General features: G+C 41.6%; 1 protein-coding gene and 1 pseudogene across 2 annotated transcripts; one reads left to right on the forward strand and one right to left on the reverse strand.

The window, feature by feature from the left end:
* The first annotated feature begins 133 nt into the window (after nt 1-133).
* On the forward strand, nt 134-6161 carry LOC148727466 (uncharacterized). Its single transcript, XM_088726486.1, has 2 exons — nt 134-5816; nt 6052-6161. Exons 1-2 carry the CDS (start codon nt 134-136, stop codon nt 6159-6161), a joined length of 5793 nt encoding a protein of 1930 aa, XP_088582612.1.
* LOC111330332 (alpha-1A adrenergic receptor-like) lies at nt 5987-11578 on the reverse strand (annotated as a pseudogene). The gene is made up of 2 exons (XR_015989810.1): nt 11348-11578; nt 5987-10401 (listed from the first exon to the last, which is right to left on the reverse strand). The product of XR_015989810.1 is annotated as an alpha-1A adrenergic receptor-like (transcript).
* Between the last annotated feature and the right edge of the window lie 3620 nt (nt 11579-15198).

Here is a 15198-nt window from a genome sequence, read left to right on the forward strand (position 1 = left end):
TTTTCACTTGAAGTTATTTTAGCAGTCTGAACAGAACATTATGGTCCTTCGAAGCCGGATTTCAGAAACCTTTGGGGAAGCAAAGCACTGAGCAGAAAAGTAAACATCGAGAGAAACGATTACAGTTTTGAATATGGCAGACAACTGTGCATCGACAGCGGAGGAAATTGTGAGTGAAATGTCTCTTTCCTTAGTCAAAGCTGAGTTACAAAGGAGAGGATTACCGGCAAAAGGAAAGAAACCAGCTCTCATGGCTCGACTTATAGTTGCTATAAAGCATGAAGAATCTAATCCTCCATCTTTGCAAAACGAAAGTGAGGAATCGACTCATATAGGCTCTAAACAAGCCTTGCCAGCTGACTACGTGCCTGCAGCATCAACTGGTCAACTTTCGCCGTCACAGTCTGCCAATCATCAGTTAAGTAATTTTCAGTTATTAAGAAGGAAAGAAATGATCCTTAAGATGGACATTAATGCTGTGATACAAGTAATACTTGAGACAAGCAAAAGTCCCAGCAACAACATCATAAGAATGGAAAATCGTGTTCAAAAGTTGAATGGTTACATGGAGAGTTGTAGTAAGGTAAGAGAGGAAATTATTGCTCTTATTTCTGATGATGAAGTTGCTGAAGAAGCTCAAAAGTGGATTGACTATCAACGAGTGATTGATAATGCTTTAGACATAGCTCAAGAGTATATATCTAGACAAGCAATTTCCAAAGCAGACGAACAAACTACTTCGAGTTCAGCGGAGCACAAACAGTCACATTTAAAATTACCAAAACTTGAGTTACCCAAATTTGATGGAGATGTTTTAAAGTTTCAAAATTTTTGGGACCAATTCGAGGTTGCTATTCATGATAATGACAATGTGCCTTCTGTTCAAAAATTCACCTACCTGCGTTCAGTACTTGAAGGGATTGCTTATCACACAATCGAGGGATTTGAAGTCACTAGTGCTAATTATCAGCATGCTGTTGATGCTCTGAAACATCGCTTTGGTAGGAAAAGAATAATTATTTCATCTCTAGTCAAGTCAATTATCCAGTTACCAAGGTCAAACGAAGGGGTAGAGTTTTTGCGAGATCTCCATGACACGCTAAAGAATCGGATTAGAGCACTGGAGGCCCTAGGCGAAAAGCCAACGACCCATTCTTGTATCCTCCTTCCAATATTAGAAACCAAACTTCCACCTGAGTTATCCGAGAAATGGGAATTAGAACTAACTGACACAAAGGAAGAGAGTGTTGATCTTGAACTTTTCTTCAAGTTCCTGAATAAACAAGTGATTTCCAAGGAGGCCGGAAAAAGGAATGCTAGTATGATTGGTGAGAATGGTGGGACAGCTAGAGGAAGTGGAGCACGAGACAAGGATGGAGCTGGGGCAAGGAACACCCGGGAGAAAGTGTTTTCAGCAGCCGCTCTACTAGCAAGTGAGACAAATCGGAGAAGTTATGCAGCTTGCCATGTGTGTAAGGAGCAGGGACATGAAACCTTTAAATGTCCAGAGCTTGAGCGAAAGTCAGTTGACAAACGCTGGCAGTTAGTAAGGGAGAGCTGGCTATGTTTTAACTGTTTAAAGCCTGCAAATACTTTCCACTATTCTTCAGTATGCCGCCAACCCAAGTGCAAAGTCGAAGGATGTGGCCGGCATCATCACAATATACTTCATGGTGACTGGGATCCTACCATGGAAGAAAAGGGACATACAACATTAAGTGGATTCGTGGCTTCGTACAACTCCAAGATGCAACAAACCTTATTACAGACTGGGACAGCCATGCTGGTTTCAGACGATTTCCAGAGAGCACCTGTAAGAGTTTTGTTTGACTCAGGAAGCCAGAGGTCTTATATCACCAAGAAGGTTGCCGAATCATTTGCTCTTGATGGACCTTCTGAGGTCCTTAGTGTATCCATGTTAGGGGGAGAAGCCAGTCAAACGAAGAGAATGAAGAAAGTCAGGTTCTCACTTGCCTCTGTTCAAGAAAACGTTTCAACACCAGTTAGCATGGAGGCCCTCACCATTGACAAGATCTGCACACCACTAGAACCAGTGGAGATCAGGCTAGAAGATTACCCCCACCTGCGGAACTTGATACTTGCCGACTCGTACCCTCGTGGACCAGTTAACGTCGATATTTTGATAGGAGCAGACTTTTACTTTTCATTTATGAGTGGTAAATGCAAGAAAGGGGAAGCCACTCATGCTCCCACTGCAGTAGAGTCAACACTTGGATGGATTGTAGGAGGACCCATCGAGGGTCTTTCTTCTAAGAACACTCAATCCATGCTGTCTACCGTGTGCATTGATCCAGTTACAGACATTCTTAAGCAGTTTTGGGAGCTGGAATCTATTGGAATTGTAGATAAAGGGAATACACCCATGTCCTTAGAGGAAGAAGAGTCTGTTAGACAGTTCAACGAGGGACTGAAGTTTGATGGTGAGCGTTATCAATTACCGCTGTTATGGAAAAGCGATGCTCTGCCATTCAAGTCAAACTACCTCCAGGCAGCCAAGAGACTTGAGAGTGTCGAAAGACAGCTGAGGAGAAACCCAGAGAGAGCCAATGCTTACAAGGATACCATCAACCAATACGTAGATAAGGGATTTGCCGTAGAAGTAAAGGAAGCAGTTGATGATAACGAGAAGGTCAGGTATTTACCTCATCACGCAGTCTTTCGAGAGGACAAGAAAACTACAAAATGCCGTGTTGTTTTTGATGCTTCAGCATATGACGAGCATGAGGTATCTCTCAATGACTGTATTCTGTCAGGGCCAGCACTTCAACCTAACCTGGTATCAGTATTACTTCGATTCCGAGCACGTAGGATTGCACTTATGGCTGATGTTGAAAAGATGTTCCTCCAGATCAAGGTTGACGAACGAGACCAGGACGCTCTACGTTATCTTTGGAGGGATCTACAAAGTGATAAACCACCGAGAGTGTACAAGCTGCAAAGGTTGGCATTTGGTGTTAATTGTAGTCCATTCCTGGCCATTGCCACAGTTCAAAGCCATGCGAAGAAATGCAGCGAAGAGTTCCCTGACGCATCAAGGGAAGTCCTGTCGAACATGTACGTGGATTACTGCCTTAGTGGTGCTGATGATGTTGAAGATACAGTGAAGTTACAGCAGTCCTTAAGTGCGATGATGGAACGAGGTGGATTTAATCTGACAAAGTGGGCCAGTAATTCGAAGAAGGTCCTTAGCCACATTGCAGAGCAAGATCAGGCAGAGTCCAGTACTGTTGACTTCAATGCAAGGGAACCGCTCAAGGCACTGGGAATATGTTGGAATACACTAACTGACTGCTTCCTCTTTAACGTGCCACCAAGTACGCTGGCCGCTCGTGACCCTGAAACGAAGAGAAGTCTGTTGAGCATTGCGTCGAGGGTTTTTGACCCTATGGGACTAATCACACCATTTACAATCAGAGCGAAAATGTTGTTCCAAGAACTATGGCAGAAGGGTTTACAGTGGGAGGACCAGTTAGATGAGGATATTGCTAAGCAGTGGAGGTCGTGGAAATCGGAACTTTCACAGTTAAGTTGTATCACCATTCCCCGCTATTTCATGGAAAACATTGGATCAAGTTCTAGAATAGAGCTCCATGGCTTCGGTGATGCTTCACCTAAGGCATACGGTGCGGCAGTCTATATCAAGTGCTTGGATGAAACCGGCCATGCGTCAACACATCTTGTCATGTCCAAATCAAGGGTGGCTCCCGCAAAGGCTGTATCGTTACCGAGATTAGAGTTATTTGCAGCTGTTGTTAACGCAAGATTGCTGAAGTTTGTTGTAGAATCGCTAACGTTAACACTCAAAGTAGAGCAGGTAGTCTGCTGGACTGACAGCATGGTAACTCTTCAGTGGATCAGAGGCTCAAGTAGCCAGTGGAAGACATTTGTAGCAAACCGCGTTGCTGAGATTCAGTCCACATGGGACCCACACCATTGGAAACACTGTTCAGGGGAGGACAATCCTGCTGACTTACTTACACGTGGAGTGCCCGTAAAGGTCTTAGCTGATAGCAAGTTGTGGTGGAGTGGACCGTGCTGGTTATCTTCTCAATGCCTGCCTGAAGAACGAGAGTCGCCAAACGAATTGACCGAGTCTGTAGAGAAAGAAAGAAAACAAAGGGTGACAAGAACGTGCGCGTTGATTACTATGGAACCAGTGATTGATCCATCTCGATATGAGCAATGGCTGACGCTAATCCGGGTAACAGCATTTGTTATTCGAGGTGTTCGAGCTTTTAAGTCAGGAATAAGTGCAGGTTCCAAAGAGCTGTCAGCCGAGGAGCTGCAAGATGCCAAGTTGAGGTGGTACCGGGAGATACAACAAGAGGTGTACCAAGCAGAGTATGAAAGGCTGGAGGAGGACCTTCCTTTACCAAACACCAGTGCTATATTAAAATTGGACCCTTATTTCGACAAGAGAGATCGCTTGCTGCGGGTAGGAGGTAGATTACAGCACTCAGACTTGCCAGAGGGTACCAAACATCCAATAATCTTACCACATGGGCATGCGGTAGTTGAGAAAATCATACAAAGTGTGCACAAGGAGTTACTTCATGCTGGACCGGAGGGCACTCTTTCGGTTCTACGACAAGAGATCTGGCTCACCAAGGGACGTCGTGAAGTTAAAAGAATCCTGGGAAAGTGCCTTGTTTGTCGACGTCAACGAGTTGGTCCATGTTCACAGAAAATGGCGCCATTGCCATCAGAGAGGGCGTCATTGTCTCCAGCCTTCACTCACGTTGGTGTAGACTTTGCAGGGCCATTGTTCGTACGAGGGAGTGCCTCCCCAGAAAAGGCTTATATATGCATCTTTACTTGTGCCTCCTCCCGCATGACCCATCTAGAGCTTACGGGTGACTTGTCCACTAAAGAGTTCTTTCAAGCATTTCTTCGTATGATCAGTAGACGAGGGCTCTGTAGAACCATCTGGTCTGACAATGCGAAGACGTTCAAATGCGCTGACCGTGAGATCCAACAGTTGTTCACACAAGGGTCATCTGTCAATAAAGGATTGTGGGACCGGATAGATCAGGAAGAGCTCCAGGCCAAATTGACCTCCAAGGGAATCAAGTGGAAGTTCATCGTCGAGCGCTCCCCTTGGCATGGCGGCTGGTGGGAAAGGCTGGTGCGTTCAGTGAAGGAACCTCTTCGCAAGATCTTGGGCAAAGCGCTGTTGTCCTATCAAGAGTTGGCCACCATCCTTACCAGGATTGAAGCCGTTATTAACTCGAGACCGCTCACCACAGTAAGTGACGACATAAGAGATTTAACGCCTATAACACCAGCTCATCTTGCTATTGGAAGATCCCTGTTTAGCTTACCGGACTTCGTAGACGAACTTTCAGCAAACAAAAGCACAACGAGGCAGCGATATCTGTACCAGCAGAAGCTTATTAACCATTTCTGGCAACGGTGGCGGGGAGAGTACTTGCATCAGTTATCCGTTAGAAAGAAGTGGGTGAATGAACAACCAGCCCTCAAGATTGGAGATGTAATGCTGATTTCTGAAGACAAGGTGTCGAGAGGAAAGTGGCCGATGGGAAGAGTTGAAAGATTGCTTCCTGGAAAAGACGGCTTGATTCGTACTGTTGTTTTGAAGACAAAGAAAGGGCTTCTAAGGAGACCTGTACAGAGGCTACATCGTTTGGAAGCAAGCAGTACTCAATTTGGAAGTGGTGAATTTTGTGACAGCGGTGCTTACGGTGGAGAGTCTGTTGCTCGAAAGGTCAAGGAAAGGGCGAAGAAGAAACAAGTTACACGGAAACCAGTGTCAAGTATCCAAAAGTATTGGAGAGGTGGGGAGGATGTTCGGGCCCGGACCCGCAGTGGGAGGATCTCACGCCCCCCAGTGAGACTGGACTTATGACGAGACCACCCTACTGAGGAGATTTTGTTGTGTTACTATTATGGTATATAAAAATACATGTGGTTTTCACTTGAAGTTATTTTAGTAGTCTGAACAGAACAGGAGAAATGTCTAACATCGGATATAGTTTATTATCATTAACTTTTTTTTATCTGCACAAAAAGGTTCCTGTAGACATTTTAAAACTTGTGTTGCGGTCCACCTACCAGAAATATCACATGCGTTTAAGAAGTCATCGTCCACTCATTTGAATGTCGGTTCTTTTGAAATTTGATGTGCTTTTATACATTTGGACAGAACGTATCTACACTGATCAACATCTACATTAAAATACGTCGGTAAAGTCGTTAGACATCACACCAACGTTAAAAATACAAAAAGTGTAAATAACAACAATAGAAATAATATCTACCAGTTTAAAGTTTCTCGTTAAAATACTTGGAAATCTTAGTTTTAAAAGTCTCTAAAGAGATGCTTTGAACAATATCTTTCGGAAGTTTGTTCCATATTCTGAGGTTGTGTGGAAAAAAGGAATAAAAATATACATTCTTTGTGGCAGTTTATATTAAAAAAGTTGTAATTATGGCCAGAACGAGTTCTGGCTCCGTAAATTTTAGAGGGGCACAAATAACTATTTTTGTCAATGTCGACGTTGCCATGGCATATTTTATACATTAGATTTAATCTGGCTATTGTTCTCCTTGTTTCGAGGCTAGACCATCCTAGGTCGCTTAACATCTCGGTTACACTGGCTGTAGGTTGATAGTTGTTAAAACAAAACCCTGCTGCTTTCCGTTGCACACGTTCGAGAGATGAAATGTCCTTTTTAAAATAGGAATCTAAGGCCTCACAACCATACTCCAATTTTGGGCGAACCAGAGTTGTATAAGCAGTTACCTTCACTGGTCGTGGGCAGTTCCACGTATGAAATATCACGCGGGATATTATACCCAGATAAGCAACTTTTATGTTCGTACCTTGCGAAGCTTCATTCAGCAAGTATTCCGAGACGAGAACATTTGATATTTCAAACACAAACCCAAGTTGTTATATAGAAATCTTATGATTTTCTCTTAAGAAAAATGAACGTAACTATGTAGCTTGTTTCTCCTTATTCTAAAGTGCGCTAAGTATATGCAGAGCAAAATATAGATTTCAAAAGCGGAGAGTTGCAACTCAAATTTTACGAACAAAGCAATGATCTGAAGAGAGTTTTAACTGCGCGAGTAGAAGCTAACCTTTAAGTTAGATTATTGTAGAATCGCATTTTCCGCTGAAGGTCTCGAAAAATTTTTCCTTATGGTGACATTTGCTGTCCAGTTCGAGTCTGTCGCTTAGAAAATTGACATTAAGATGACTACCTGCATTAATTGCAGCGGAGTGGGTTTCCTTTAGAGGCGTTTGACAGGCCGTTAATCAGTTCATCATTCTCAAGTTGTCTCAGCCCGATTACTGAACTTGTGTAAAAAGGTCTTAGTGGAGATTTTTCCATTTAGTTCCTCAGAGATGACATTCCTTGTAAAGGTTTCGGAAGAGTGCTACCATTTAGATTTAGAACGCCTTGCTTTGTTGACCTTAGCGAAAGTTGGAGTTAGGTCGAAGTTCTGACAGAGTCTGAGGAATTCGATTGAGCCATCGCAGTTAATCTGTTTCTTGCTACATTGTTCGAGTCCCCTGAACAAATGTAGCTGATTATCGCGTTTTAAGATTCTTATCAATAAAGATTTGGAAATGCAAAGACAAGCAAAACCCAACGATAAAAACCGACGTTTCGGTGTCATCATGACGCCATTGTCAAGGAGAAATAAAAATTGCAAAGTTTGCGGCAAGGTGTAACACTAAATTAGCATAAATATGTTAGGAGCTAATTATACAAATACTTTTGCGCGGATTGAATCGCTTTGCACGTTCAGAGTGGGTTTTAGGTCTCTGATAAAAAGAATTTCGTTCACCAAACAATCGAACTTGTTACTACACTTTTTCAGAATGCTAAAACGTTTCAGTAGGTCTTTCGGGACTTCGCTGTGCCGTTCGTGGTAGTGTTTATATATTGAAGATGCTTTTCGTTTATGTCCATCCACGCGTGTGTGTAAGTGTCCGCGTGTATAGCCCACATAACCCTTATCACACAGGTCACATTGAAAACGATAAACGACGCGTTATTGGTTGACGATCTGTGGCTCGATTTCTCGTACTTTAAGATCTTGACCAACTTTGCGGCTAACAAATACTGGCTGGACAGTTGTCTGCACCTTCATGCTAAGATTCTTGAGCTCTTTCTTAACATAATTTGCTGATTCCTGATCTTTGAAAGGTATGACCACACGAACAATGGATATTGGTTCTTTGGGCGTCTGTGTGGGCTGCGTACCAACAATTCTTGATTGTAGTAAGGTGTTAATGGTAGAATTTACCAGGCGTTCCGGGTATTTAAGCCCATGCGAAAACTTTCTTTCGGCGATCACACTCTTCAGAGATATGGGCCCAGGAGGAAGATAATCGGTGTGCGCGATCCAGCATAGTTTTCAGTAAGCTCCGTTTGTAGCGATTGTCTACATGGCTTTGGTAGTGTAATAGTAGACCCATGTTTGTTGGTTTCACATACACCTTGGTTTCAATCTGAGGTGCATGGTTGAGTAGTTCGGTGCCAAGGGAAGGAAGCTTGCTGTTCTTCTCCACCTCCATGGTGAATTTGACTGAGGTGTGGGCGCTGTTGAGGGTATACAAGAAAGTAGTTGCTGTTGCTAAATCAGGCATTACAGTGAGTGTATCATCAACATATCGACAATAAAAGGATGGAAGTTTTATTTGTCGCTCAAGGGTATCTTCGATGGATGACATGAAGACGTTTGCTGATAAGAGCCCGAGAGGGGACCCCACAGCAACGCCATCTGTCTGTTCGTCTAGAGCTTCGTTAAATTGAAATAGTTGGCCTTTGGTGGCTACGTTTAGGAGGTCAATAAGATCCGTTCTGGTAAGGGCAATAATGTGGGTAGTATTGAACCAATTGTGGGTAGTACTGACCCAATTGTGGGTAGTATTGAACCAATTGTGGGTAGTATTGGACCAATTGTGGGTAGTATTGAACCAATTGTGGGTAGTATTGGACCAATTGTGGGTAGTATTGAACCAATTGTGGGTAGTATTGAACCAATTGTTCTAAAAGGAGATTTGAAGATTCCGGAGATTCCGCCGATAAAGCAGCCACGAACAATGACCACCCGTAAAAACTCTTCTTTTGGACGCTCATACGCTTCTGTTGGGCAGCTGCGTTTCCGCTTCACGTGAATATCTTACTTCTTGATCCCTTTTCACGCTGGTTAAATAAAAGGTTCAAAGTTTGGAGTTGCATTCATTATTTCCTTGTTGAGCTGAAAACTCTAAAGTGCATGCCCTTACGGTTGTCCTTGAATCGCCCTTACTTCCCAGTGCAGAAATATCTGTAGCTTGGCTAATTCTGTGAGCAGTAGATCGCCTCCTCTCCAGCGCCAAGCCTCTATCACTTGAAAGTGTTATGTCAGGTGTCCTTCGTAAGACTTTCCATGCCATTCTTTTCAATGTGCCTCTCATTTCTTGGTTGGTAAAACAGAATAGACAAGGATTCACCGCTGAGCAACTGTACTGAAGGGACAAAGTGATTGGGTACACAAAAAGGGGTATGCTGCGTGCGCCTATGATTAGCCCCATTACGAGCACGACCATATGAGGGACCCAACAAAGGAGATACGCACCCACAATTAGAGAAATGCGCTTCGCTGCTCGGAAGTTTTTACGGATTTTTTCAGCGCTTGGACCCATCGCCGGAACGACGCGAAAAATCCGCTTCGCCTGGTTGGCGGCGATGCGATAGACAATTGTGTTTGTAGTTAACATAATGAACGCAGGAATGAAGAAACTTCCTACAGCCATGAACAGAGTGTAGCTTTCGACGTTGTCATTGAGGCAGACATTGCCTCGAAGTGCTGCAGGCCGAGCCCTCCAACCCATCAATGGTAACAGAGCAGCAACCAATGAATACACCTAAACGGTGCCTATGACTCCAGCGGTGGCTTTTGTTGTCGTGAATGCTTCGTATTTGAAGGGAAAGGCAATAGCAAAGAATCTCTCCATACTAACAGTACAAAGATTTAGCGACACGGCTGAAAGGCTGACTAAGTTCACGGTGGACAAAAATACGCATTGTTCGGCCGACTTGAAGCGAAATGTTCCCAGTATCAAGCCAATGTTGACTGGAATCACCATGGAAACGATCATTAAGTCGGCTATGCCAAGACTGACGATAAAATAATTGCAGATCGTTCGTAAACGCCGATTCATGCAAACAGTTGCGATGATGATTCCATATGCTGCTAGAGATGTGACAATGATTAAAATATAGAAAAAGGTTACCACGTTTACGTAAGGAGCGCTGTAACTGCTTTTCTTGGTACTCAGATCTGTACAGTTGGAAATTTCGTGCAAGTCGGTTGAGCAATTAATGTTGGACATAATGACGCGATGTTTGTTCTGTGCTCCTGAAATGAAATCAAAGGAAAGCATGAAAACTCTTCGAAATGTTATTTCCCCAACATTGACAGTTTGAGACACGAATCATTCAATCACTGTAGTGGAATTTGTTTTCCCTCCGACAGCCCATTACATTTCGCTTTGATGATGAATATATATTAACCTTTTTGCAAAATGACAGTTAGAAGTGGATCTAAATATCAGAGGAAGGCTATACAAAAATTACCTCACGCCTAGAATTCGTACATCGAGGTATGGATAAAGGCAGGAGACTTTAGAGAGCACGATCGCGAGAGCTGGATAAGAGCTGTTCGAAGCGCAGCCGGGACTGATTCGAAGCGCAGCCGGGACTGATTTTAAAAGCTTCAACTTAAGTGTTCTCCAAATTTTCTAAGTGCCACATTGTGCAAAAAGCTAAAACTGAGCATAAACCAATTATTTTTTGACTTAGTGGATACAAAAGTCGCTTTTAAGCATTTGGTTAATCTTAAATTTTCCATTAAACATCTTTATACCAAAACATTTGTCAATGCAAAAATTCGCTTTGAAGAACCCGAGGCCGGTTTTGATTTTGATGTTGCCGTTCACATTTGCTGAAGATCGGCCTTGAGAAACTTGCAGTTTTATCCTGCGCGACTACCACAAAGTTATTTGGACGGACAAAAATACCAGTAGAAGAAGACTCAGGTGTGCTGGTGAAGGGGCCTTGCCGCGAAACTGGACGGGAATTTTACCAAAAAAAAAAATAAATTGCACGCACTATGTTTTGTTTGTACGGCGGTGCGTATATAGGGATGTAGACCGTGCTGGCTTAATAAGAATTAGATAAGACACAAGCGTCACCTAAGGACTGTTTTTTAAAAAAGGATCTGCTATCGCATAGCTCAAAGTTTCAATCCTTTAAAAAATTTAAGAATTGGAAAACAAATAATAATAAAAAAAAACAACAAATACCTTAACTCCTCGACGTTTCCTTTAGTTATACTTTTTCATATGCATCACCCGGCATGTCCCAACTGTAACTAAGCCAAATTTTAAGAGGAAAAACTAACGCATGCAAGATGAACGTCATTCACTACAACCGTTCACACATTCTGTCGAGCGTAAATTGTTTTGCTATCATTATTTTTTCCTTCGTCAACAGGATAAATTTCACTTCCTTGATCTTCGCCGATACAACTTCGAAATTTGTAAACACCCCACAGTTTTGAATATTAGATGAATCGGTTTTTGAGGCAGTTGATATATTAACTATTGGGTCAACTTTCCTGGTGGGATGATAATAACGCATTGTTAGTTCGGACAGGTGGAAAAGTTTCTAAAATAACTCATTATTTTGAATTGGTGTAAAAACTCAGTTTTTTTTATCTCATCAAAAAGACATTTGCAATCATTTTATATAAATTACATTTTGAGTAGTTCTGCAAAAGCTTTCTAACACGTTTTGAGGGTAATGTTGTATCGCATGACAGATACTTAAAAATAAAACACAGAGCAGAAGTGCTTATTCGATTCGTTTTGATTTGTAATTTTCATGGATTAGCCGAATCTTAGTTTTTTTCAAGACGAAGAGAGGCGTCATTTCGTCCAACGTATAAAAGAAAGCTGTTTGCGTGGTTTTTTCTAATGTCTGAGTGAGCAACATAAAAGACAAATGTCTCCGTTTTTTGCTTAGGTAAAAAAGAAAAATAAAACATGTCCGACGAACAATTATGCGCGGCTTGTTAAAGAGCATCTCACCTAAGCATTGTTCTTATACAAGAGTTTGTCTAACAGCTATATTATTCTTACATAAATGCAGCCACACTTAGCAATTTCTCTTGTTCGATCCTTCTACAATTAATTATTTTGGTTTCATTAGTTCAACGAAATGTTTTTATAGATTATGGTGCTTGATCGCGCGGAAGCATTTGGCTGGCATTTCTTTGTTTCAATTCTATTAAGATTTAGCAAAACAAGCTTTGGGTTCCGGCAAATACTATTATAATATTGTCAGGCCGAAATCGTAGTTTCTTTCAGCTGTAGTTCCATTAGATAACATGATTTGCGGGGTTCAAAGAAACACCGTGAATAAAAGTCTGGACAGAAATAATATTTGCAAACAAACCTTATTTTTCGAGATATTGTAAGTTAGTCAGTAAACCTATCGAACTTTCCTTTTATCCACTATGAATCTCACCCAACTGACTTACTTCGACCTCTCAAACATTGCATTCGTTAAATTACATATTCTCTTCCGTATCGGTCAACATTTTCACCTCATTTTTCATCGACCACAACCTGGTCGACTAGTTTAGCAAAGGAAAGGCTTAAGCTCCAAACAAGCTTTGTTGCTGATTAAAAATTTTGACAATCAAGTTGAAGTACCGGATACCGGATGAACAAGATCTATATAAAAAATTCAGGTTTGCTATTTCCAAAATGCTTCCCGTGAAAGGACAAAGCATGATAAAAATAAAAGGAGGATCTGACGATAAAATTCGAACTGAACGCTAGTAAAAATTGAAATAAAAAAAGAACGAAATAGATAGCACTCGTAGGTAACTTTTTTTTAAGTGCTTTAACACACTTATCTATTAATGCTATTTTCCCACCAATAACGGAGCTTCATTTTCTGCCTTTAAAAGAACACACAACCCACAATTCCTCTATTCGCTCCGACGAAGGGCTAACGCTCGAAACGTCAGCTTTTGTAATCGTTACGGTGGCCAATTTACTATTTCAACTTTGTTGATATATCCAAATTATTTCGTTACTCCCACCGACGCAGCCCCAAACAGTTTCTTTCGAAACTATCAGCCTCTATCTATTAATGCTTGCCGACATTTCAGATGGCCGACAATTGAAGAAAATTTTAATTTCGAGACGGCTGCATTGATTAGTTCAGAGTGACAATAACCATCAAAATAATTTTTTTACAGATTCTGTAAAAATGCATTTTTTTTTTCGTTTTTCATTGTTAGTTAAAGCAGACAATTCCTCAATGATTTATGTCCGGCTAAACAAGCAGTCGCCAACAAGCTTCATGGTTTAAAAATTTGTTGATTTCAATCGCTGCAAAAAAAGCATTGAAGAGAAGGGAAATTCACGATTTACCTTGCCAAATCGATGGAAAATTCTTTGCTTGATGGAGCTTCTGGTCAGAATTTTGTCCCACGATTTACTCTATTTACGGAAACGACGCAGAATTTTTACTACACGTCGAGTACTAATTAATTTCGCGGCCCCTTTTTCAGTATTTGTATCTTTTATGACGTCCTTATAGTAGTAGTGAGTTCTGGAAGGTTTTTTATCTAGGGGAGTCTCTAAGTACTAAAAAGAAACAACAAATTATGAAAACTTTTCCAGTAAACTTACTAATCATAGCAAGCTTGAAAATTGGAAAACGCAATATGTTAGAATACGATAAAAACAAACAAATCAAGTGTGTGAAAGTGAACAGAAAACATGAAAATGACGCTGAAACTATAGAGAAATTTTGTCTTTAGGGCGAGTTTTGAAGTTAGTTCTCATTTTGCCTAAGGGCCAGGGAAGGAAATTATTAACAAATGGTAAACACCACAGCGTACACTATTGAGTTATGGATGCACGCGGGAGGTTGCTAAGCACGAAAGAAGCGTAAGAGTCGTTCGAGGCGATAGCCGAGAGCGACTCTAGCTTCTTGAGTGCTTAGCAAACCTCCCAAGTGCATCCATAACTCAATAGTGTACGGTGTGGTGTTTACCATTTGTTTTATAACATAACATTGATACATTGTAGCTAAAGAGTTCCCTTTTATTTAACAAATCTTACGTGACCAGAAAAAACAAGCGCGCGCGGAAAAATAGTCTTTGCATTTGCTCACGTCAGCAGCGTACACCCATGGGCAAATTGGGGACGCTAAATTGACCAATCAGAGCGCGCTTTACTTTGGTTATGTTATAATACAAATTAAAGCCTATCATATCATAATTCCACCAAATCCATAAAAATTTCTTCGGGCAGATGTTTTAAAAATTGTCTTTAAATAATTCAGTTTATCATCGAGTCATCAGGAAACAGATGAAGGCCAGCCAATAGCTACAGATACGAAGGGGTTTTAATGATCAAAGTATTACTTTCCCAAGTAGACACAAATATCATTGATTTGTGAATAACAAAAGTCTTCCTTATTTGCCACTAAAGTAGAATTATTTTTTCTCATTTATGCAATTAAAATCAATTATATGATACTAATATGATGTTTATTCAAACCTTTTGGAGAGAGCTGAATTACAGGTTTCTTACAATGAGATGTTGTTAAGGTTGAGAACAGACGTCGGCATTTTCTCAGGCGCCTCTGGCAGCCGCTTCAGTCCATATCGATCTCACCTTCCCACCCATCCCACCCCAGGGGAGGACATCCATCACACAGTAATCTCGTGTGTGGGAAATTAACGTCTCCTACCCCAACCCTGCAGGAGACGGGACCTCCATTTATTCGTCCCTATCCGAGAAGACTAGAATATCTAATCATTTCTTGATGTTATAGAAAGATAGCAAATTCTTCTCAATTATCTTAAGACCTTGAGTGTTGGTCCGGCCGGGGCTCGAACCCTCGACCTCCCGCACAACAGTCCAGTGCACTATCCATTGAGCTAACTGGGCGGCGGCAACTGAAGCAAATCAACGTGTGGTTGCAATTTTTTTCGCACCAATATTGTCACTGCATGTTAGATTGTTCGAAAAGGTTTCGTCGCTTTTTCAAACGATGCCTCGTCAAAACATGAAAAACGATCAGCTAATCTTCACACGTTTATTGCGATGAGGCTGAGTGTAGGATATAC

This window comes from Stylophora pistillata, chromosome 7, assembly GCF_964205215.1.
Source record: "Stylophora pistillata chromosome 7, jaStyPist1.2, whole genome shotgun sequence".
Lineage (NCBI taxonomy): Eukaryota > Metazoa > Cnidaria > Anthozoa > Scleractinia > Pocilloporidae > Stylophora > Stylophora pistillata.

Excerpts from the sequence above, each read along its gene's own strand:
- LOC148727466 (XM_088726486.1), top strand. The coding sequence starts at position 134 with ATGGCAGACAACTGTGCATCGACAGCGGAGGAAATTGTGAGTGAAATG. Across the intron at positions 5,817-6,051 it reads TATCCAAAAGTATTGGAGAG|GTTCCTGTAGACATTTTAAA; the intron begins GTGGGGAGGATG and ends CTGCACAAAAAG.